We start from the raw sequence: 23,729 nt of genomic DNA, 5'->3' as shown, positions 1-23,729 counted from the left end.
TGACACTCACAATGACTGCATTTAAGGGCTGGCTGATGGCGCGCACACACACACACACACACACACACACACACACACACACACACACACAGCCTGGCTCTGAGGATGTGGAAGGAAGGGTGTCTATATTATATTTGTGTGTAGGATGGAGGGTAATGTGTTAGGGGAACAGTGTCCTTAGACATTTCTGGGTAGGGGGAGTTTACTTGGTTGGTACCAAATACAGCCAGTTATTTCAAGGTTCGGTCAGCAATCAAAAGAAACCTCAATATATAGCGCAGAGTGTCAACTACACTTCATGGAGAAAATCTGTTAGCCTAGGTTTGTAATGTCATATTCCTAATATTGTTAAGTCACCAATTCCTCAACAAATGCAATCCTTATTTTTTTGGGCCATATTCATATTTTACGGAAAAATTCAATAAAAAAATACATATTTAGACAAATTAAGTGTGTCTGAATATTTCCAATTAGAAAAGCAGGCTGTATGTTAATGCCAGTTTTCCTGGAGCATCAGGAGTGTTTCTGGGCCCCCCCACCCACCCCAGAGTCCTGGTGAGCGGGGGTCAGGCGTGGACAGGTGGTGTCTCTGGGCATCGACGGTGGTTATGGAAATCCTCCACGCTGGGGGGCATTTGCATCCATTTCCCTCGCCACATGCACTTCCCGTCACCGTTGCTTTGCCTGTCCCTCTCCGGGGAAATCCGCAGCCCTGCATGACGCCGTACTAATGGAACACCTCGGTTAAGAATACGGAAAGTTCCAGAGTTTAGGCCTATAATCGTGAATAATATTCAACATTAAGTCAAAAGGAAAGAGCACCACTGCAAGATATTCAAAAAAATCTTTTATTTTTCACGGTAGAAGATATTGGAACTGGCATCCGCATGTCAAGATGTCTTCCATGGACTGCTTTGATTTTCTCAGACGCACCAACGCTCTGTTGCGTTATCACATCTAACCACACTAAGGTCTGCCGCGGGCCCACTTAGCGACAGTCCATATCAAACCTAATAGCACTCAGAGACTAAGTGGCCAAACTCGTTAATGAAAACGATTAAACTCAAACCCAAAATCAATTAATTTCACAAAAGGGACCATTAACATAATGTCGTACCAACCCACCGTATTCTGAACAGTGTTGCGCACCGAGGGAAGTTAAAACATGATCTTAACGCTCCTCAAAATAATAGAAATAAACATAATATGAAGAAATTCAGTCAATCCAATCAGTCGCGTGACAGTGGAGACGTGTGGAGTTAGATGACGGTTTGTGAAGTAATTTCAGACGGGCTGGAGACGACGGAGGCTGAACCAGCTCTCTGAACGGAATCCACGCACGTGAGGTGGAGAGAGCAGAACCACAGGAGCCATTATCACACCAGATTATCTAGCGCTGCTCATGTTCAGCCTCTCTGTCCTGATTGGCTGTTATCATCTCCCCCCCCCACCCAGCCCCTCCACCCATAACAATGCCTTCCCATTCCTGAACAGCCGGCCTATATCCTTTGTGCAGAAATAGGCCATGTAGAAAGCTGAGCCAAATTGTTGGCTTTGAAAGTGTCTGGACTTGTTTGTATTTTTTTTCTGACAATCATCCTCAGCTTCAATATTCAATTCAACGTCCTAATCGGTCGTTTAATACCGAATCCAACTTGTCGTGTTCGGTTCTTTTGTCATCATTTAAGCAAGGCAACTTCACAGAATAGATATGAGGAACAAAAAGAACAAGTCAAAGCGTTGTCTTAGGAACAAAGGAAACATGGGCGGTACCACGGCCAGAACCCCCCCGTGTGTCAGAGCCTCCCGCCCAGAACAGGGTCACCCTCTCCTGCTCTCTGAATGGTCTGGCCCACGAGGCCGTACCAACCCGGCACCAACACTGCAAACGCCATGCGCTGGGAAATCTGTTGAACCGCAAAATGACAATCTGTGTCATGTTTAATCTCCCCACCCCCCCCCCTATGAAAAATATATCTGCATGTCTATACATTATTTCATTTCTGTAAACGTTCTTTAAAAATGTACGGATCCCAAGTAGTCAATAAAAAAAGAAGTAGATATGGATAGGTACCAGTAAAATAAATAGAGATAATTTAAACCGTATGTACAGGCTGGACTCAACGCGCCGCGGTCCACAGAGACAGGGGGAAGAAAACGTTTAAAATAACGGCAGGAAATCACTCGCAGGACAGCGCGTCACACGGGGGGGGTGGAGCGAGAGGTGGGGGGCCCCGGTCGGCCTCTGAGGCTGTGTGTCCTCTCCTCTGCCCTTTCCCGCCCATCAGTCGATGGCAGAAGGGTGCGCTGCCTGCCACGCCACGCCCCACCCTCGCCGACGCCCTCAGAAGTCCCAGAAATGTGAACCGACTCCCTTTCGCGGGCGCACGCCTCCCGGCCGCTACGCCCAGCCCCCACAGCCCCCTGGTGTGGACCGAGCGGTGGGGGAGAGGGGGCGGGCGGCGGTCGACCCCCCCCACCATGACCTCGGGGGGTTAGACCATCAGACCAGAGCGCTGGTCGAGGCGTCCACCGGGTGTCAGAGGAGCCCCACCGGCCCCCTGGAGGCAGCGAAGGGTCGTGCAGAGCCACGCAGGGACCCTTCTGGAGCGGGAGGAGCCGGGCGTGATGCTCTGAGCAGGTGGGTTGGATAAGTTGTTAAGGCCTGTGTTGGTAAAGGCTGGGGGCCCCTCGGTGGAGCGCTGGGGGCCCCGCGGTGGAGCGCTGCGTGCGTGGGTCTGGGCAGGGCGGGGGGATGGTCTTACTGCTCCACGGCCGCTCCCTCTTCTTTGGGCGGAGGCTCTAGGTGGAGGGGAGTGATGCCCGCTGGCTTCTGGACACTAGACAGACAGACGGACGGACGGACAGACAGACAGACAGACAGACAGACAGGCAGAGACAGCGAGAGAGACAGTGAGAGAGACAGCGAGACAGACAGACAGACAGACAGACAGACAGACAGCGAGACAGACAGCGAGACAGACAGCGAGACAGACAGACAGACAGACAGACAGACAGACAGACAGACAGACAGACAGACAGACAGACAGACAGACAGACAGACAGACAGAGACAGCGAGAGAGACAGAGCCAGAGACAGAGGGAGAGGGAGAGAGAGAGACAGAGGGACTTTAGCTCTTGTCGAGGATCTTGGACAGACATTGCCATTTAATGGGTTTTCAGCGTTGTGCCCGCCGGCGCTGCTTACGAGTACGGGGAGACGGGGAAGGCGACCACAAGCACGTGGTTCCTCTTCCTGAAGAGACGCCACAGGCCGCGGTGGTTTCCCCGCACGTCCAGGTCCCACACGTGGAGGCACTGAGGGAGAAGGCAGCAGGGTCATCAGCCCTCAGGTCCCAGACACCTCACCTCTTTACTCACCCACTGATGACTCCCTTTGAGGGGTAGAAACTCCAGCACGTCTGTTTATAATTGTTGGTTAATCGTCCGATGTTAAAATGTTTAGCCGTTTTTCTTTGCGTTGATATTGGCCACAGAAAGAGGTAAAACAAAGGGGAGGAAACGCTGCAGTGACTTCCTGCTCTTGGCTCCCTGTCTTTGTGGCGTCCTGCGGTGAGGTGGCGGGCCTACCTTGGCGAGCTCCGTCCAGGTGTCCGTGTCCGTCTCCGTGTCCATCTTGATGTACATGATGTAGGTCTTCCCCTCGGTGTCGGGGACGAAGGCGTCCTCACACGGGTTCCTGCTGTGGTCCAGCACTTCTGCCTCGCTGGGGGAACACGCAGAGATCCACTTAGAGACAGTTTTCTATCTGCTACAGTCGAGACAGGCAAAGGTTAGGATGGACCTAATATCCTGGTTCAAACACTATTCACTTCATTATTTCAGTCAATTGATCATATATTAGTCTATTTTCTATTTTTTGGCACTGAAAACAAAACAAAACTGATACATGAGGCTACAGCACAGACTAGAGTTAGTGTTGGGATGATCTGCATTTGAAAGGCTTACTTCAGCAGACTCTGGATCTCCACTTCATACGCGTCCTGCTTCAAGCTGAACAAACGAAGAACACAGGAAAGCATTAGCCTCCAACGACTCCACAACAACCTCTCAGGACACAGTTATAAAGAGCGATGTGTAAAGGTCGAACCCCGAACCCAAGAGTACAGATACACACTCACCCTTCAACGTCCTTCAGCTGAACGTTGGGTACCGTGTTGAACTTGTGTTTCTTGAAATAAACCTCCTGCAAAACGAAGAAGGCGGAGCAACAGGTGGGTCAGCAGGTCAGGGAACCACGGGGCCAATGGGGGGGGGGGGGGGGGGCAATACATATACAATATATAGTGTGTTCCTAGGCAGTCATTACGTGAAAGTATCCGTTCATGTTCAGGCCGATGATGCCGAAGTGGTACGAGCGCGACACGTCGGGGATGACGCACTCCCGGCCTTTCCTCTGCTCCGGCATCCGCATCCACATGTCCCAGTCCCACAGCTGGGGGGCACAAACACAGGCCCTTATACAGTCGTAGCATCCACATGTCCCACAGCTGGGGGGGGCACAAACACAGGCCCTTATGGATCCATTGATTATTAAGTTGAAATGTACGATAACGCCGGGATACCACAAGTGTTTAATTAATCACCTCTATCGGTCGGCCTCTAGCACAGGACTTTTGGTACGGTACGGATGTGTGACGCTCTCTGGTAGAGTCCACACCCACCCACACCATCATGGCTGGCGGCAAATGCAAACCAATAACCACAGCTTGACGCGCCTCTGTTACCGTTCCTGTCTGGAGCACTCATGTCTGTTGCCTCGTTGAGAGAGAGAGAGAGATGTGCACATCCTGCTCAGTGCTGAGCTTTTACCTCATTCTTTTTACCCCAAAGGCAGCTTGTATCGTTTTCAAATGCTGAGCAGGTGACAGCTCATCTAGACAGCGAGGACCTTGTATTGAATGTAAATGCAGAGTGTGAGCCTTTGCGGATTTGGTTTTATTATTTCTGATATGGTCGACTAATTTCAGTTCTGCTGCGACACTTTTAATTTATAACAACATTCCCTAGCTTATAGCTGGCTGATATCTAGAGCATTTCTATCATCACAGCGCTCACGTCAGCACCTGAAGAACGCGATATGGAACTTGGAAAAGTACAAAAGATAAAAATAGCCGGCGACTGCTGGGGTGGGATAGTACACGGTCGGATTGTTCCCCTGGGCTCCAGGTAACGGAGCACTTAATTACAGCGATACGGAACACGTTTGATGACCCAACACATCGTAACACTGTACACCTCTCTGAAAACCGCCCATTTAGAATATCGTTTACTGCCTTTGTTCAAAACCTGCTGCATAACTGTCCGATCACACTCAGGGAATGTAATGTCTGCTTCTTTCAAATGTGTGCTGGAAATGCCACCATCCAATGAAAGGAGAACTGTAAAACGCTGCTATTTTCTAATATAGAGGAGTACTACTCGAATGAGTATTGTGAAAGACTGCGTCAATGGTTCCACCATCTTCACAAACCTAAAACTGTTACCCAAAACATTCAGCCGTCCATTCAGTCGTTTTAAAGTGTTGACGTCCGGCTAAGAATCCAGCAGCCGTTGACAGAAGCCCAGACAAACCTCTGCGTGGAGGCGGTAGGATGAGCTGTCCCTGACGGGGGGGCCTACCTTCTCAGGGGTGGGCCACTTTGGCTCCAGCTCGTCCTTGTAGAGGCTCTTCTTCAGCACCCAGCCCAGGCCTGGCATACTCTCCACCCTGTAGAGCAGCGCTGGGTCCTCCGCCGTGTGCTCGTAGCCCTGCAGACCCCCACACGGACACCAGGGGGGTCAGAACCAGGCTGGCCGATTAATCGGATTTTGATCTCCATTTCGATTTTAGAGTCAAACTTTAACACAAAATTAACATAATCTAGTATACGATTATTCTTCTTTTTTTTATTATGTTTTTTAGAACAGCTGGATACATATCTGCACATTATTTTACATTTGAACATTTTCTTTTGGACCATTTTGTGTATTTTTTTAAGGCGAAATTTCAAAGTTCTCAGATCCAAAGTGTTTTTGAGAGAGACACGCTGAATAAATACATCATGTTTTCAAACTCAAAAAATAACAGTTTGAACAATCGTGATTTCAATATTGGCCAAAATAATCGTGATTATGATTTTTTCCATAATCGAGCAGCCCTGGTCAGAACCAGAAGCTGCTGCATGGAGGACACAACGGATGATCAACAGCTCAGATCGCCTCTGAAGTCATTTGAAGTGGTGGAGGAGGGAAAAGTAGGGACGAGACGACAAAGATTAATAGGATAGGGCCGGGGGATAAAAAGAAGAGGAAAAGATTCCGAATAAAACCCATTGTCTTCGCAATAGCCAACCCTAACATTCAAAGGAAGGAGGTGTAGATGAGCCCTCGTCAAAGGGTCAACCTTCTTAACCTTCCACTCAAATGTATTTTCTCCAAATATTACGAACTGCTAACCGCTATAAATATCATTTGTATTATTTATTCCCACTGCACCATCCGGGGCGGGGCTCTACATGTTGAGGGATGTACTTCTACATTCTAGCGATGACATGGGAGCGGTATACGGTGGGTCCAGAAGGGGCCAGGACGCCAGCAGTCAGCAGGGCTCCTGTTTCAGAGGGGAACCCCATCGGGGGGACGTTGACCCGGGACCTTCCCGGGTCCGGGGGCAGAGGGAGGACACTCCTTAGTGCCGGTTCCACCCTCGTACAGCTTTGTGGAGAACACAACGCGGTGTACAATTACTGCCACTATAGCGGCTAAAGTATCAGGAAAAGTACGCAGAAAACTGGATACTTGTTTTGCATATTGGTACCAGCATAGATCCCTCCCACTTTCTCTGCTTCGCCAGTAGAACAAGAGTAAATAAAGAAGGTGAAGGTGTCAGGTCACATGAATAAATAAAGATGAAATAAGAAATGTAAAGATGCTTTTGTTTTCTTCATTACAGTAGGGGAGCTTGTGTCCTGTCCCCTCCTCACCTGGTCGTTCCAGGCAGAGATACAGTACAGGCTGTCGTCCTCGTTCAGCAGATGAACCGTCTGGCTCAGAAAACTACAGAGAGATAAAACAGTGTTCAGACACAGAGCTGCAAACGGGAGACATTTTATTAACAAGTATTTATCATATGACAGAGATGTGTTGTGCACAAATGTGCACTGTACAGCACAAATCAGACGTTATCAATTATTTATTTTTAAAATCACATTATGGACACTTTCATGTGTGGTTCTAGATCTGATTCATCGCTGGCGATGCAGACACAATGAACCATCAGAGTGAGACCTGCTGCTGGCTCATCTCTTGACACGGTGCAGCAGGGCTGCTAACAGGGCCGGAGGTGTTCCCTCTGCAGCGCTCCGCTCTACAGCTCTCTGTTAACCCCCGAGAGGAACACCAACACCGCCACTTCACTCATGCCCTAAATATATTTTTTTCTGTTCTTCATGCATGATTGGAGTTCATGCAAGTTCTGTTATTGGTGTTATCATGCTTTTATAGAGCCTTTCAGAGCAGGTTCAGCTGATTCTTGAGCCAGGTACGAGTCACTTACGAAAGCAAAAGGTAAACCGTTGAGAGATGACATGCAATGAGCAGGTCTTTAAAACAATATTATAAAATCTTTTTGCTACAGTCTATATGGCAGTCTATGATTTATGCACTTCTTTGAAAAGATTTAACCATCTAAGATAAATTATTCATCAAAAGTATACGTTTCACAACACAAACATTTTCATCAGCACATATTCATAATATCCCAATAAACAATTGTGTGTGTTTGTGTGTGCATGGACGGGTCACTGCGCGGGCTTCAGATGGGTATCTGGGTATATTTGTTAGGGCAAAAACACAACATCCCAACGTTTTAGTTAAAAGGGAACTCTCCTGCATTAAAAAAGCTGTCCGCAGCGGTGAACATTAAAAAGATGTATATCAGGCAAGCCCTTCTCTTCACGGGTCAAGCTTTGGTCTTTCGCTGTGTACTAAAATGAAATGCCAAAAAACGAATTTCACAGAGAATGTTTACTGAGGTAAAAGGCCTCCAGAATGAGTCAGGTGACAGCTGGCAGTGCTTCTGTGCTTTTTAATGTTGATGTTTATAAGAGGGATGGGGGCTTGGCACACCGAGGGGCTGCAAATACATTTCAAAGCGATGGCCGCGAAACAAAAGACAACAGGTTTCCAGGAGGCTGCGGTCCACTGCGATCCCTGCAGAGATACTGCCATCTGGTGGTGACTCTACAAACACATGCAGGTTCATGTACTTCTGGTCTCACTGAGCATCAAGCTCAACCGCCTCGGAGATGGGAGCAGGGTACTCGTCTGTTGGTGGACAGTGAATGTCATTCTGAAATGATGCCTGAATATTTAACTACAACTTAACTTAGCTCAAGTCAATCTGTTCAGGTTAAAAACACTGACTGCAGAGAAAATGACTATAAAGAAGACATATGAAACATCTATTTAGGCGAGTGCCGCATGGCAACGTGCCTTGCAGAACCAATCAAAATTCATTAGGGCTGCCTAACCCATATTGTTGCGGGGACGCTGACGCATGCAGAAGTGCCGTGTGCTCGATAACACGGTCGTACCCGCGACACGTGCATTTTAGGAGGGCTCAGAAGAAAGAAAACTCTAAATGATTTTTCCCATTTTGGCTCTTAAACAAATGTCCTAGAATGCCTTTAATGTGAAAAGCACCCGATGAAACTTGTCTCTTGGGAACAGCCAAATGACCTATGATACCTTTAGGGCCCTATCTTGCATCCGGCGCAATTGACTTTCTCAGTGGTGCATGTGTCGTTGCTAGTTTGCAACTGGCGCAGAGCGTTCTTTTCCCTCCTGCGCCACGCGTCGGTAAATTAGGGAATGATCTTGCGCCCCAAGGGGCGGTTCGGCGAAAGGAGGAGGCGTGTTCTGGTGCAAACGTTCCCTGGTGCTATTTTGCAGTTTCAGAAACCACTTGTGCCACAAACCAGGAAGTACCTGATTCAAAGTCAGTGGCGCGTTGTTCAGATGCTATTTTAAGGGCGCATGCATAATGTTGCTTGTGCACCTTGCGCATACACTTTGCTTCTCTCATCTACCTAGCCACACATTCTTGGTAAATTATTTGGGAAAGAACAGCTGATACAGTGGTAATAAGTTGTACTTTAAAATCAATGCATCTGCAAACAGCGTACAGCAAACACATATTTTCTTGACACAGACATCGTGTACATGCCCATAACTTTTAGGATTGGTGAGTATTTGATCGTGAGAAAACATTGTTTTACCGCGAGTGAGTGTTAAAAAGAATGAATGAATGCGGGCGCGCGTGTGTGTATGTGTAAAATAATTAATGAATGCGGGCGCGCGTGTGTGCGTCCATCTGTTTAAACACACGCAAACTAAACACGTAACGCATAATACAGTCCATGGCAATGTATATTAACGGGGAGACACATGCATATTAGGAACACAAGTCGATAACGATAATGCATACAATACTGATAAGAAACGCTGTTTATAATGTACTGGGGATATCATTAAATAGAACCACAGTTACCGCATATCAATTTCAGCAAGTTTTCTTTACTGAAATAATTTGAGGACTCAGTATTTCTGAAGTTGTGGAAGAAAACCTTATTCCATGTGTTAATTAGGCCATATTATTTGGGCATAAACTGAGCCATTTGAAGTTTGAAATTCATGTGCATCTGTCTCATTAGAGACTGCAGACCGCTGTCAAAATATCAACTTGTCAGATTCAAATGCGCTCATGGTTCTTAAAGGGGATGGGAGCTGGCACTCTCATTGATTTGCACGTTACGCCCAAACCACACCTACGGGTAATTAGGCTACTTCAGACCAACCCTTTTTAGATTTGCGCCAGGCGCAAGAGCCATTTTCGCCATAGAACCGCCCACAAAGCTACTTGAGCTTGGCGCTTCTCACTTGCGTTTCAGACCGTTAAAATAGGGCCCTTAATGTGAAAAGCATCTAATGAAACTTGTCTCTTGGAAACAGCTTATCAAGTAAGCTGTGCCTGCGTCAGTATGAGAGCAGCAGTGTTGTGTATGAGCAGCCTACCTGAAGAAGTCGATGGAGATGTCCAGGTCCTCTTCAAGGACGATGGCAAAGCTCACGTCCTGATTGGACCAAACAGAGGATTAATACGCTATTGTAGATTAGAAACACTTTACATTAATGAACCATGAATTAGCATAATCGAATGCATTAACATGCTCGAACTCAGAGTTCAATAACTATGGTCTAGCAATTGTTTACTAATGTATAAATGAATTCCTTAGTAAACATAACCACATTATTTAATACAGTTAACCCCAACCCCCTAATAATGTAAAAATACCTTATAAAATAACATGAACACCATTTATAAACATTAGACTGCATAAATCCATTAGTTAACTAACTAACAGTTTATTAACAATCTAATACTGCATGACCTAATGTTAATTCCTGTTAAATCATCTTGTTGTAAAGGGTAACCCAGTAGGGAATAGAGCAAAGCCACCGGGGATAATAGAGATGAAATAATGTCGACAGATGCAAAAATTAGGAGAAGCCCCTATGGCTAAACATCTCACTTATGAAATCACGGTAATAAGTAAGCACCTCCAACATGTTGGTAGTCAATGTGGTGACTATCCTCTCGTGCACTACTCACCGGGTGCAGGTTGAAGGTAGCAGTCAGGCTTGCCTTGTAGTGCTGTGTTGTCACACCAAAAAAAGGGTTACTCTGATGTCATTTCGGAGACGATCTCAAAGCAATTTACAAAAGTGGATAAATTTGATGACAAAAGTGTTCAAAATAAAAGCCTAAACAAAATGGAATGGAAGCACAACAGCCTTGGGTTAAACGTGTGTGCATCATACCTGGGACACTCTGGCGTTCTTGATGCTGATGGGCGTGTGCTGGACTCCCTTCAGGCCAAACAGCTCCACCACATCCATGGGCTCCTGAGACACACACACTTTAACGAGGCTCCCAGAAGCTTCTCTGCTGTGGTTGAGGTCATTTCAAGCAAATATTACCAGTTTATTAAATATAAAAAGAGAAAGTCATAGTTTTAAAAGATAAAATGTGAAGACCCATTTATCATATGACCCTGTTCAGGTTGTAACCACGTAGCACAGCACAACAACGCCCCCTAGTGCCTCTGCCGAGTTACACATCTCCCAGGACTAGTTTCACCCACCAGTATATCCACACACAGCGCTTTTTATCACGTATGCTATTTGAAAATTAGATGACATTGAACAGAATCTGGAATGGTCGATTTAAAAGAGTTGTTGATCTGGGTGTGCTGAGGGTGTGACACATTCCCATTGTTAATTATTGTTCATAAGTGTTCAGAAATCAGAATGGGCATCTTCAGCAGGCATCACGTCAAAAGTCACTGCCCACTTCTGAGATATATACATATTAAAGAAAGAAAGAAATGCATATATATAATGTCCATCTAAGCCTTGCACAGAAAAAAGATGAGGAATACAGTATGGAGGATTACTTCATAATATCCATCGATGAAGACGGTGATCATCTGTGGATTGACACCATGAGCTGACAGAAGAGATCGCAGCATTCTGGAAGAATTCGGAGGAAACCATCGCACAGTTAAACTATAATATCAAACTAGAAGTTTGAGGTTAAGTTAGTCTGGTTGTGTTGCAACAAAACAAATTAATGAGTGTGAAAAGCCTTTGAAATTCTGGGATTTTGATATCTAAGGATTTCTGTGTGATTGGCAGGATAGTGTCAAAGGATTACATGGAGGGGTCAAGCCTGCGTCCAAAAGGGTTGAATTTACAACCATTTCATGTGTGTGGAAGGTAATCAGTATCCGTTAAAAATGAATAGTTTCACCCCAAACAATGTAGCTTACCTAATGCGCCACCATAGTTGGCTTGATTACAGATCATAAGAAAAGTGTATATTAGCCAATTAGTCTATAAGTCTATATATAGTAATAATGATTGTATTATATTACTCTAGTCTTACCTGTAGAGATAGTTGGGTCTGTTCCCAGCAATCACTGCGACCGGGACATCGAAGACATTGTTGATGGGCAGCTGAAGAACAGAAAGAAAGAAATGGTCTCACACCAAACTGTGCAATGACATCACTAGCAAGCTGTGTATGCACAACCTTGCAAGGTGTGCTATTCATGTGACTCCCAATATGATAATACAAAAAAATTAACAATCACTTACTACTACATAATGAACACAAGTTGTATCCATGATGTACTAGACAGTGAAAACATACTACAAGAAAACAAGGCTATATAGGCTCTATAAGAAGCCTGTTCTGCCAACGCACAAACATAGCAACGACTTACGAAATCGATTCAAAAGGCCCCACTATTCTATCAACAACAACAACAGTCCTGAAACGCCCTAATGAAGGAAGCGGCAGAGCGCGGGAGGCTTACGGTGTCGGGGGTGAACTCGATGGGCGCCGGGTCCTTGCAGCTGCAGATGCTGCCGTAGCCCTCCACCTTACTGCAGAACAGCTTCCTGCGGCGGTTCAGCTCCGTGTCGGCCCAGCGGCACTCTGCCTCTGGGGGGACGGGGGCACGGGGGGGCACGGGAACCACGGTGAACCACGGTGAACCACCGTCAACCACAGTGAACCACAGCCAACCACGGCCAACCACAGCCAACCACAGCCAACCACAGTCAACCACAGTCAACCACAGCCAACCACAGCCAACCACAGCCAACCACAGCCAACCACAGCCAACCACAGCCAACCACAGTCAACTAGGGGTGGGAAAAAGAATCGATTCTTCAGTGTATCGCGATTCTTTCTCGAACGATTCTGTCTCGATGCAGATAAATTAATACTCGGAATTAGAAAAAAAAAAAAATATATATATATATATATATATATATATATATATATATATATATATATTTTTTTTTTTTATTTGTTTGCCTGCTGCAACATTCTGTTCGCCAGAGAGGGATAATTTTTAAATTATTTAATTTATCTTCAGTGTGTATTGGTCAATCTGATTTGTCTTGACACAATTGCGATTCAGCCTACGCATACGGGCACGCTAACTCACAGCCAGACACAAGAACTCCTTCTAATTCAAGAGCAGCTTTTTCTTTAATGACATAGAAAAGAAATATTAGAAAGAAAAGAAAACTGAAACCTATTTTTTACATACTTCCATATTGTGTTGTAATGCAAGCTGCATTGATTATTGCATTGTTCATAGAAAGTCATATTTGTGACAAAAGCTTTTTCTCTAATAATATATAAGTTAATTCATCTGTTGATGTCTTTAATGATCATCACAAAAGTAGGAAGTGATTAGCAAACTCTGAGTAGCAAACTCCGATGTATATATATTTTTAAAATCACGCATGGAAATGTACATAAATTTTTTTTTTCAATAATCAATAATCGTTTTAGAATGTAATCATCGACCTCATAATCGGATTCGAATCGTGAGGTGCCTAGAGATTCCCACCCCTACAGTCAACCAGTCAACCACACACTGGCTGGTTGTGTATGGCTGGCCCAGACACCAAAGTAGTCTTGTTCAGAGTTCACCTAGACTGCATAGCCAGCCCCTCCAACGCACTTAATGTACGCACGTCACCAAACTTGCTTTTAGCATGAACTATCCTCTGGTACCTCACATACAGACAGACAGCCAGGCAGACGGACGTGTTCAGACGTACCTTCCGAGGCGGTGAGCTGCACCTCGGTCTTCAGCAGCACAGGGTCGCCCCAGGTGGACAAGGCCGGAGACTTGGAGTGCTTCTCTCCGTATACCTGACCTGGACCCACACACGGCGGCTATGAAACCAACTGAAGCATTCTAAAACACACACACACACTACAGTGGCTCCCTTCACCTCCTTTCTTCACCACCAGGGTCCACATGTCCCTCCAGCTCAGGCTGAGAGACACCTCACTCCCCAGGCTCTTCAGGAGGTTCTTAGCAGAGTCCTTCAGGTGGAACGTGCCCTCGTCCTTCGCACACACACACACACACACACACACACACACACACACACAGACACGTTTCTGTTTTTGCTTGCCTCAAAATTCTGTAAAACGCAACAATCTCTACCAAATAAATGTATGAGTATACACACATACTTTTGTATAATCAATAAAAAATGACTCGACATTTGGACATGGAAAATACGTCATTAGCAGATTATAATAATAATATTGCAAAGAGACCCTGACTTTCTTTTTTTGGTGAGAGCTGATTTCTATCCCTTCTATGTAGAGCCCCCACGGCCTGGCTGAGTGGAGAGCACCGTGTGAGACCTTAAGCTCCCACACTGAAGCTCAGAACAGCCGTGGTGCTACGGATGTGTTCCGCCCTGGGGTCCAGACCACACGTTGGGTTCTCTTTTATGTGAAATTCTATTTGTCCATTCTGTTTTTGTAAGTGCAAATGCTCATGTATTATAAGCTGTATGGTATGACACAAATATCATCATTTTTAAAAAGGGATCAACAAATCCAATTGATAGAAAATAAATACAAATAAGGGGGATAGCAGACCTTGATGGTGAAGATGAGGACTCGGCCTCTTGTCACCATGTTGAGGAAGAGGATCATGGCTTCATCCTCATGGGGGGAGTAGGTGTCAAATATCCTCTTGGCCATCACATGTCCCTGGGACACATACAGAAATCATGTCTTCATAGGGCCTTCTGAAAACGCCTGGGCCATAATACTCACACATGGACACTCGACAGAGACACTTACAGTAGCCTGGTTGAGAACGATCACGTGGATGCCTCTTCCTTGCTCTCGCATGTCGTCCTCCAGCACCTAGAAGAGGAGGCAGAGTTCCTCTGTCTCTCTTTGTTGTATGAACTATGGTCCGACAAACACGCCCCAAAGTGACCCCCTGTTGCTTGGGCCCTCATCAATGATCTGCATCCACTACGAGGGGGACAGGACTCATCCATTAACAAGGCCTTTAAACAACATATGAACCATGTATTATACTTTTCTCATTTGCACCATCACCTATTGACACACAGCCGATGCCATCAGCAAAGTAGTTTGTGCGGTAATGTTGTAATATTCCTTTTTGGCTTCTGAAATAAAAAAGGGCCTAGACCTTGAAACTCTGCGACCGAGTCGGATGGAGTCAGTCGTACTCACGGTGGTTCCGTCCACGGCCACATACACCTTGGAGCGGCTGGAGTACACCTCGATGTCCAGGAGCTTGCGTCCACCAACAGGTCTGCGCGGTGTCTCCATGTTTGGCAACGCGTCCTCTGAAAGACCAGGCCAGCGAACAAACATCACACACTAAGGCCAGGGCCGTGTGCGGACCACTTAAGATGAGGGGACGTTTGGTAACCCTCACAGAAGAAGCAGCATGACTGTGTAGTGAGATGAATGATCTGCATGGGGTACTAACTGAACGTCTGCTGCTCACCATACGCCAGCGCCGCCTCCTCCTCATTGGCTGCTCTTCTGGTGTCCAGAATCAGCTTGATGTTGACAATCACAGTGATGAGCAGAAACAAGACTGCACCAGCCTGCAAAGGGAGACACATTGCAGGATTAAGAATGTGTGGTTATGGAAATATAAATCAGCAACACATGTGTGCATCATAACGTGAACCAACAGTTGGAGAACCATGATGGAGGATTCCAGAGATTGCTGCATGTCCCTCCTACCTGACAGAAGCGGCGGATCGCTCGCTTATTGGTTAGTTTGTATTTCCAGGCTAAGTAAAGGCTTCGTTGCTGGCGGGGGATGAAGGGCTTCGCTCGGGGGTTCGGGGTCCAGTCGTCCATCCTGGCCACCGGCAGTGACCGCCGCACGGTTCCCTCCGGAGACTCGAACCTGCCGACAGCCTCTCCACCGGAGCGCAAGAAAACCCAATGTAGCGGCAGGCTCCGGTCACATCGTCACCTAAACGAAGACATAGGAACACCGAGGCGGGCGAAAACGTTACGAATACAGCGAGCAGACCATAAGTGGAGCCCAGAGCAGGGCTCCGCACACAGCACCAGGGCAGCGGTGTGGAAGCTACAGGATGCAGCGGGTTTTTATGGATGCTTTGAAATGAATGCTATGCGAGCACTGCGAGCAGAATAAGGACTACATTTACAGCCCTCTCTGTAGATGTGTTGTGTTGTGTGTTATGGTCCGTTTACCAGTGGATCTCTTCTACAAGACAGCTGCAAACCCGCTACATGCTGAACGTTTCCGGCGACGAAATATGACGTCACACTTAAAGGGCCATCCTCCTTTTATTTATTGCCACAAATAAAACAGTACAGGCCTACAGGCCCTCACGTTGCCTCATAATATGCATGTTTGACACCAATTGGAGAATGGCACACTTATGTACAATTTATTTCAAAGCATAGCTTTCCTCAAAGAGGTAGATATGTTAAGATAAGATAGTATGACATAAAGGGGTTGATTTGTTAAATAAAACAAAATATTGGTCCAATCTGGAACACTCCCCATCACACTCTCTTGTCCCAAAACATTTCTCAAATTCAGTAGGCTAGACCAATTTGAACGGATGTGTTTTGGGATAAGAGAGTTAAAAGCATTGACAGAGTCTGGTTTGCAGATGTGTGTTGTGAGTGTTCCAGATCCTGGGTGAAGAGCAGTCCACCCATGGCAGTGAGCTGAAGGGGCGGAGCAGATAGTCGGCCGGCTGAGGGCGATGAGAGGGCCAGAGACGGGGTGGAGGCCAGGAGACCGGAGGTGAGGGGGGGCCAGGTTGTTGAGGGCCTGAATGCGACCAGAAGTTTGCAATTTATTCTGTATTGGATCAGTGAAGCCGTGAATCATACCCCAGGACAAACATCTACCAAGTGTCACTTATTTTGCCAGCAGTCATGTTAGTGGTAACAACTGTGGATATTATACTGTGGATTCTTTCCATGGTCTTTATAACCTGCTTATACCTACACAAGTGAGCTTGGCAGTTCAGCATACCGATAGACATACTAGTTTACAAAGATTATTGAGCACTCAATAATCTTTGTATATAAACAATAATTAACTTAACATTATTTAGGAATACACTTATTGGGCTATATTAATAGCCTACACTTACAGTACAAAAACAAAACAAACGTATTACTTATTAGTTACTACACTTATTAAAATGTAAGACGGGGAAATGGTAAGACATGTTCCTAGCCTATTTATGATAAGACTACTCATAGTAAATATAAATGAGACATCAACTGTTGCCCTAATAGCTGCTAAAATCAGGGACCATCCAAAGCTAGGGTCAGCGTTGGATGTTTTTTCGTTGTGCTGTTACATAAAGCCTCCACATGAGGGCAGTCTGACTCCATTCAGAAGCAGATTCCTGGCGTCATTGAGAAGGCCATCGACCCAAGTCTCCTATATTAGGCAATATTCAAGTTCACAGCATAGGCCTATATGTGTTATATCTTTATAGAATCTCTTTCGAAACACAACACAAAAAGGTTCAAGGAATGTATCACAGTATTATTGGGCCAGCCTCGGTATAAACTAAGGTAAGATTATATCACAAGTAAACATCATCTTCAGGACTAGATCTAGGAGAACATACTGAACTTAATGAAATGGTAAAAACAGAGAGATATTGGGCCAGGATTCGCTTGGAGAAATCAGATAAAATAAACCCATTTCTACTCCTCCGTACTCTCTCCTCAACCCCCTGGTATTGGGGCTCAAGCTGTCTTGAGTCAACTGCAAATTACATTGATTTTTTCTGAAGACAATGGGACTAAAACCTTTCAATACAAGTTGCTACTGTGGTATAGCCTTGCATATTATTGCGCAAGTTTGGCAATGGACACGTATGCACACATGCACAACGTATTTAGTCTTTCTGTCGCGTGTCTGTAGCATGCTACGGAAAGCTGGTTTCGCTTGAGTCGAGGCAGGGTTGAAGGCGTCAGCCAAAAGAAAACATTTCCATGAGTCACCTGGATGGTCACCTCCGCCCCTCGGATCGTCACTCCAAGGTTACAGCCAGCCGTACCGCTTTGCCCAGTCTGATGAAACTGCAAATTCCGGCTTTGCCAATGTGTGTTAGTGTGTGTCAAAAATGAAAGCGATTTTGAATTACAGTTCTCCACTGCTATGCGGTCAAACATATTGTATTATTCCAATGTGTCAGTCACTCACGTCTTTGTTGCAACATTGCCACCTTGTATAGCGCAATCATTTGATGTTCAACTATTCCTAAGGGTTGAAGGTGAACAGCGCACCCAGCATTTGTAGGCTACCGTTAATAATATACAACAGAACATCTGGAAAGAGGAATGATGGAATTATGCTGAACGAAAACATTTCACTGTTTCCAGGGGTCTAACCTCATCATGTATTTTGTTTAGTTAACCTACAGGCCTATGTGTTCCTGAAAGTTCAGATCGCTGCTACATTTCTCACAGAGAAATTTGCCCAAAAAAAAGAGAGGATGATGTGTGTCCGTGCAGTAGCAGTCCAACTCTGCTATCGACCAGCTCCATTAACACCAAATAGACAATACTGACCCCGGCTCAAGGCCAGCGTGTTCTGAGGACTCAGAGAATCACCGTCATCAGGGAGAAAGAGGTGCTGAGAGAACTCAATCATTGTTACTTTCTGAACAAGGACACATGGCAATTTATTCCACTGCGTAGTTTATATAGGCGTTTGCTGAGCTATACTTATAAACTTCATACAAACTCGTACACACATGCAGGTGCATACACATAATACTAATTGTGTACTTCCCGACAATAGTTTCTTCAGAATGAAGACCTTTAGTTGGATTAGTTAGTTGCTTATTTAATTAGTTATTTAGTTAAAGGCAGAGTATGACTGTAAACTATTAAATTAACCTAGCTATAGGTTAATTAAAACATATGTTTTGTTTGGTGTGTTTTCTTTCTTTGTAAACAATGGCTACAAATCTTTTGTTTCTATAAACATGACATTGTCCCTTATAGTGTGGTGTAGTATTAAACAGCAATGCTGCTAATATAATGTTTCTGAAACAGGGAGGCGATTCGGGGAGGGGAACAGCGAGTGTGTGGTAATAACAGCCCCGGGGGCTATACGCACTAATAACAGTAATCAATGTGTCTCCAATCGTTATGGCAAACTTCTATAGTATAATATGAGGGAAACATTACACAGTGACATTATGACAGTCCGATACTTAATTCACTCCTTGACTGAGAAAACCTGTCATCGTGGGGGAGAATGGGCATCTCTCCGGACAGATGTCATAATCTGTGTGAACATTGATCCAGTTGTCCCAGCGTGGACGGACTCTGATTTGGAATACAGTGGCAAATTGCTCGTCAAAGTATGGTATGGAACCACACACACATGCACGCCCGTAATGTTATGCACACACATAACAACACAAACATACACATAGACATGCACACACACACACACACACACACACACACATAAAATATGAGTAAAGATTTTTGATTCTAAAAGACTAAGCATACCCGCCCCATGGCAGGGAAGGCATCCATAGTCTTTTAACTATTTACACAAGTTAATAATATTGTATTATTTTTAACTATATTCTGGATTATATAAATAGATTTCAGTGTGTTTAATGTGTATGTTATGGGGTCAGAGAGAGAGACTGGGGATGCTTTGACACCCTTCACTTTGTAGGAAAAAAGGTTGCATGATGAGTGAAGCTGTTGAAGGCCAGAGAGATAAAAGCAGAGAATAACCAAATCCCTCTCTCCATCTGTCTGTCTGTCTCTCTCTCTCTCTCTCTCTCTCTCTCTCTCTCTCTCTCTCTGCCTCTCTCTCTCTCTCTCCTCCTTTCAAGCACCTATAACTTGTTCCTCATAGCTTTTTTATTTTATTTTATTTTCCTACTTTCGTCGATGCGTGCAAAAATATTGTAGTTGCTGTACTCCCACCGAGTATTTACCAAGGATTCAGCCCACAGCTGTGACACTCATCCTTTGCCACTCTGGGAACACGACGCCAAGCATTGTCCGTCTGCAGGAACTTCCAATCACAACATTACGCCTGGGACACAAAAATGCCTTTCGGAAAGTTTCAAGCGCCCTCAGACACATCTTACAAAGCTTACAAATTCTATTACACTGTACAGCTCCGAAAAGATTTGGGTTAATTTAGTAAACACAGGGTCAGGGCTGCTGCCACTGCACGAATCTCAGAGAGCATAGGTAAGGTGGGTGTGTGTGTGTGTGTGTGTGTGTGTGTGTGTGTGTGTGTGTGTGTGTGTGTGTGTGTGTGTTTTATAGGAGAAACGCTGACTGTGAGAAGCGGAGCGTCTTGGCAGCTGCAGCGGTCTAAAGCCAGCTAGTCTCTCCAGAGATAGCGGCTCTTTCTCATTTGCTGTGACCCTATTTTAATAATAGCTGTGCATAAGTAATTTCTAAAAGGCCAGGCAGGCACATGAGTGTGGGCGGGAGGAGGGGGGGGGGGGGGAAATTAAACTCATTTTATCTGTGAGCAGGTGGATTCCTATTTATCATTAACATGCATAGAATTTGCACAATGTTATTTCTTGCTGCTGCTACTGATGGAACGTCATCCAAATAATGTCGGAGGAGGGTCTGCCTTTTTTTTTTTGCTTATTCTGTGGAGTGAAATTCATAGATAAAAGCGCTATGGTTTTTTTTCGACCAATTTTCTGCAAACGGAAACTAATTCTGGGAAGCTCCTTATTACAGTACTGTCTCATTTGGTTTGCATTAAAAGGGGGACAGGAGCGACATTAGGATTTCTGCCAGATTTCCACAGGATGCTCCAACATCCTCCAATATATCATTAGTACCCTTCCCCCCCCCCAACCTCACTGCGGCCTTTCTCTTTTAACTGCCATTTATCTTTACTCATTATTGGCCCAGTAATAAAACCGGAATAAATCGACTTCCTGATTTAGATCCTATCAAAACATTGGAATATAAATGTGTCATGTTCAATGCACGATATTAAGATTAAAAATGGCTGGATATTCCATATGTTATTTTAGCATAAGTCGACAGTCATTTCATTTGTCCAATTTTTAATTAGGATTGTACGTTTTAATTTGTTATGGGTTTAAAAATAATGTTATATTTTTTACAGCTTCATTTTCTTCTGGGTTATTTTAAGAGGGCGGGAAATTGTTGGCGGTATATACACATTTGGTAAAAAGAAAACAGCGAGAAGCAGCTAACCAGTCTGAGCCACGTTCAGGTGAAACGCCGTCCGCTGCTGAAGTCAAATTCCACTGGCTGTTCCTCCGGTCTTTATTTTGCTGTCACCCTGCCTGAGTGGGGCCCCATTGTTGTTGCTATGTTTGTAGAACAGAATCACACGTCATGGGCCTTGGTTAAGGGAATCACCGGAGATACGGGCTGAGAAGGATTAGAGTCATTCACTGTGTTTACTGCGATGAGAAAGAGATGGTGTGTGTGTGTTTGGGTGTGTGTGTGTGTGTATGTGTGTGTGTGTGTGTGTGTGTGTGTGTGTTTGGGTGTGTGTGTGTGTGTGTGTGTGTGTATGGGGGGGGGTGGGTGTGTGTGTGTATGTATGTGTATGTGTGTGTTTGTGCGTATGTGTATGTGTGTGAGTGTGTGTGCATATGTGTATGTGTGTGGGGGTGTGTGTGTGTGTGTGTATGTGTGTGTGCGTGTGTGTGTGTGTGTGGGGAGGGGTGTGTGTGTGTGTGTGTGTATGTATGTGTATGTGTGTGTTTGTGCGTATGTGTGTGTTTGTGCGTGTTTGTGTGTGTATGTGTGTGTGTGTGCGTGTGTGTGTGTGTGTGAGCGGTGTGCGTGCGTGTGTGTGTGTGTCTCATACTTTCTCTCGTCTCTGTCAAATAGCATTGCTGCAAGTGGCAGCCCGTGGCTCTGCCAGAGAGCCAGGCATTCAGGCAGGCCGAGCAGGCAGACAGTCAGTCAGCCATTGTTTTGTAATGTGTTTCACTCGGCTAGCGCTGATCCTTCTAAGGTACTTACCACGCCATTGTTGTCTAAGTATGCTATTTTCTGGCTGGGCACCTCCACTGTAGAACGGGGAGGTTTTTTTTGCTTCAAAAGAGAGGTTTGTTACAGTCAATGCCATGCTAATCCCAGTATGTGATATGTATATGTGTCAACACAGAGAGGAAGAGACACAGAGAGCACGGGAGAGAGAGAGAGAGTAACATAAAGAAGTGACAGAGAGAGAGAGAGAGAGAGAGAAAGAGAGCGAGAGGGGAAGTGAGAGAAGGGGAGATATGCGTCTTAGAAGAGCTAAGAGAAAATGGTGGGAATGATGGGTGAGAGAGACGGATTGACTGACACTGCTTTATTCATGCCTCGCTGTCCTTCGTGACACCAAATTACGTTCATCAAAGCGGGAAACCAATATAATGCTACCATGTCGTTAGGACTTCTCCTCCTAATACCTCCCAGATCAATGTCAGCGTGACGCGGGCCGTGTAGCGCCTTCACGCGGACCAACAACAGACAAACACCTCAGCGGATAGAGCCCAGGGTTCAGGGACTGAACATGATCACAGTCACTGTTTAGCAGTAGGCTTCTCTCAATCTGAAAATAGAGAAAAATAAAAATAATAGGTTTCAGTAGATGAGAATATAGACAATACATTGTGTTGTAATTGGATTAAAGGCTTCAATTTAAAACAACTCCAATTAACGCTATCAAACTCCAATTAACTATTTAAAAATAACAAATAAACATTTTATTCCCCTGAGATTACTGCTGTGTGGGATAAATCGATACCTAGACCTTCATGTGATCTCTTGATTATTTCTGGTGAACTATGCATATTTCCTGTGCGCTTGCAGTTCCTTATTAATCTTTGAGAGTATTAATAGGCCTAGAAAATGATTGAACCCTGACCCTTCCGGTAAGTAGATTATAAACATTTATTATAGCATGTTATCACAATATCCTGCGCAGCATATTGCAAAAACTTCGGTCGGCCCTTCCAGCACTGAGGAAGATCATAGTTAATTCAGCTGCGTTATGGTAATGCAGCGGTCCCTATCATTCCCTGCATCATACATACTAACAAGCTTAGGATAAGCCCAGCCAGAATGGTATGAGGCTGGAATGTCTGGAACCAGCACAGTCTCTGCCACCAAATCTCCCTTCAGCAGAAACCAGAAGGGTGATTCCTGTGCTTAAAAATTAGTGCTAGTGCATATTTTTTTACATTTTTTGCAAGGAAGGGATGTTCGGTATAATTGTCAGGCGAGAAAAATGCACCGTATGTAGAAATAAAAAAATATAAAAAATAGAGGAAAGCAAAACTGGACTTGAGAGCGTTAATCATCTAGGAACTGTGAAAAGTCCATAATGTGCATTAAGAGGTTTATGCACAGTTCAGAGGTAAAGCCTTGCCTCATTGTTGACTCATTTCAAGACGCCAGCATCCTCAACTTCTGCACGCCTGCCGCTGACAAACGCCGCCGTGTTCAGTTGGTGTACTCGGCACTTCTCCTGTGTGTGTAAACCTGGGCTGGATCTGCCATAAGCATGTTATACCTCGGGCTCATCACCAGGCCCGTGTGATCCCAGGCAGGGCGGCGGTACCGCGCGACAACACGCTAAATCCTGTTTGTGTGTCTCGTCTGCGCTCAGACTCTTAGACTAATCTAGCCACCCTCAACCCTGCACTCCCAAATGTCTGTCAATTGTGGAGGAGAGGCGCCGAGGAGAGGTTTAGAGTGAGAGAAGATTTGAGGGGAGGAAGAGAGGTGAGGAGAGGTG

At 45.3% G+C, this 23,729-nt stretch overlaps 1 protein-coding gene across 3 annotated transcripts; it reads right to left on the bottom strand.

Annotated features, from left to right (window-relative positions):
* Positions 1 to 1,469: 1,469 nt before the first annotated feature.
* On the bottom strand, positions 1,470 to 16,223 carry pomgnt1 (protein O-linked mannose N-acetylglucosaminyltransferase 1 (beta 1,2-)). Of its 3 annotated transcripts, none has more exons than XM_079740285.1 (22): positions 16,169 to 16,223; positions 15,686 to 15,923; positions 15,423 to 15,543; positions 15,161 to 15,276; positions 14,756 to 14,821; positions 14,549 to 14,662; positions 13,885 to 14,002; positions 13,708 to 13,806; positions 12,444 to 12,571; positions 12,011 to 12,081; positions 11,520 to 11,595; positions 10,885 to 10,968; positions 10,676 to 10,717; positions 10,078 to 10,136; positions 6,987 to 7,059; positions 5,644 to 5,772; positions 4,331 to 4,456; positions 4,143 to 4,207; positions 3,970 to 4,014; positions 3,592 to 3,727; positions 3,209 to 3,318; positions 1,470 to 2,840 (listed from the first exon to the last, which is right to left on the bottom strand). In XM_079740285.1, exons 2-22 carry the CDS (start codon positions 15,803 to 15,805, stop codon positions 2,762 to 2,764), a joined length of 1,977 nt encoding a protein of 658 aa, XP_079596411.1. In that variant the 5' UTR covers positions 15,806 to 15,923; positions 16,169 to 16,223; the 3' UTR covers positions 1,470 to 2,761. The 3 variants fall into 3 exon arrangements, with proteins under 3 accessions (XP_079596411.1, XP_079596412.1, XP_079596413.1); XM_079740286.1 differs by having other exon boundaries at positions 12,444 to 12,565; XM_079740287.1 differs by having other exon boundaries at positions 15,441 to 15,543.
* Between the last annotated feature and the right edge of the window lie 7,506 nt (positions 16,224 to 23,729).

The sequence above is a fragment of the Pollachius pollachius genome (assembly GCF_949987615.1).
Source record: "Pollachius pollachius genome assembly, chromosome: 7".
Classification (NCBI taxonomy): domain Eukaryota; kingdom Metazoa; phylum Chordata; class Actinopteri; order Gadiformes; family Gadidae; genus Pollachius; species Pollachius pollachius.
This window is presented reverse-complemented; position numbering and strand designations above follow the sequence as displayed.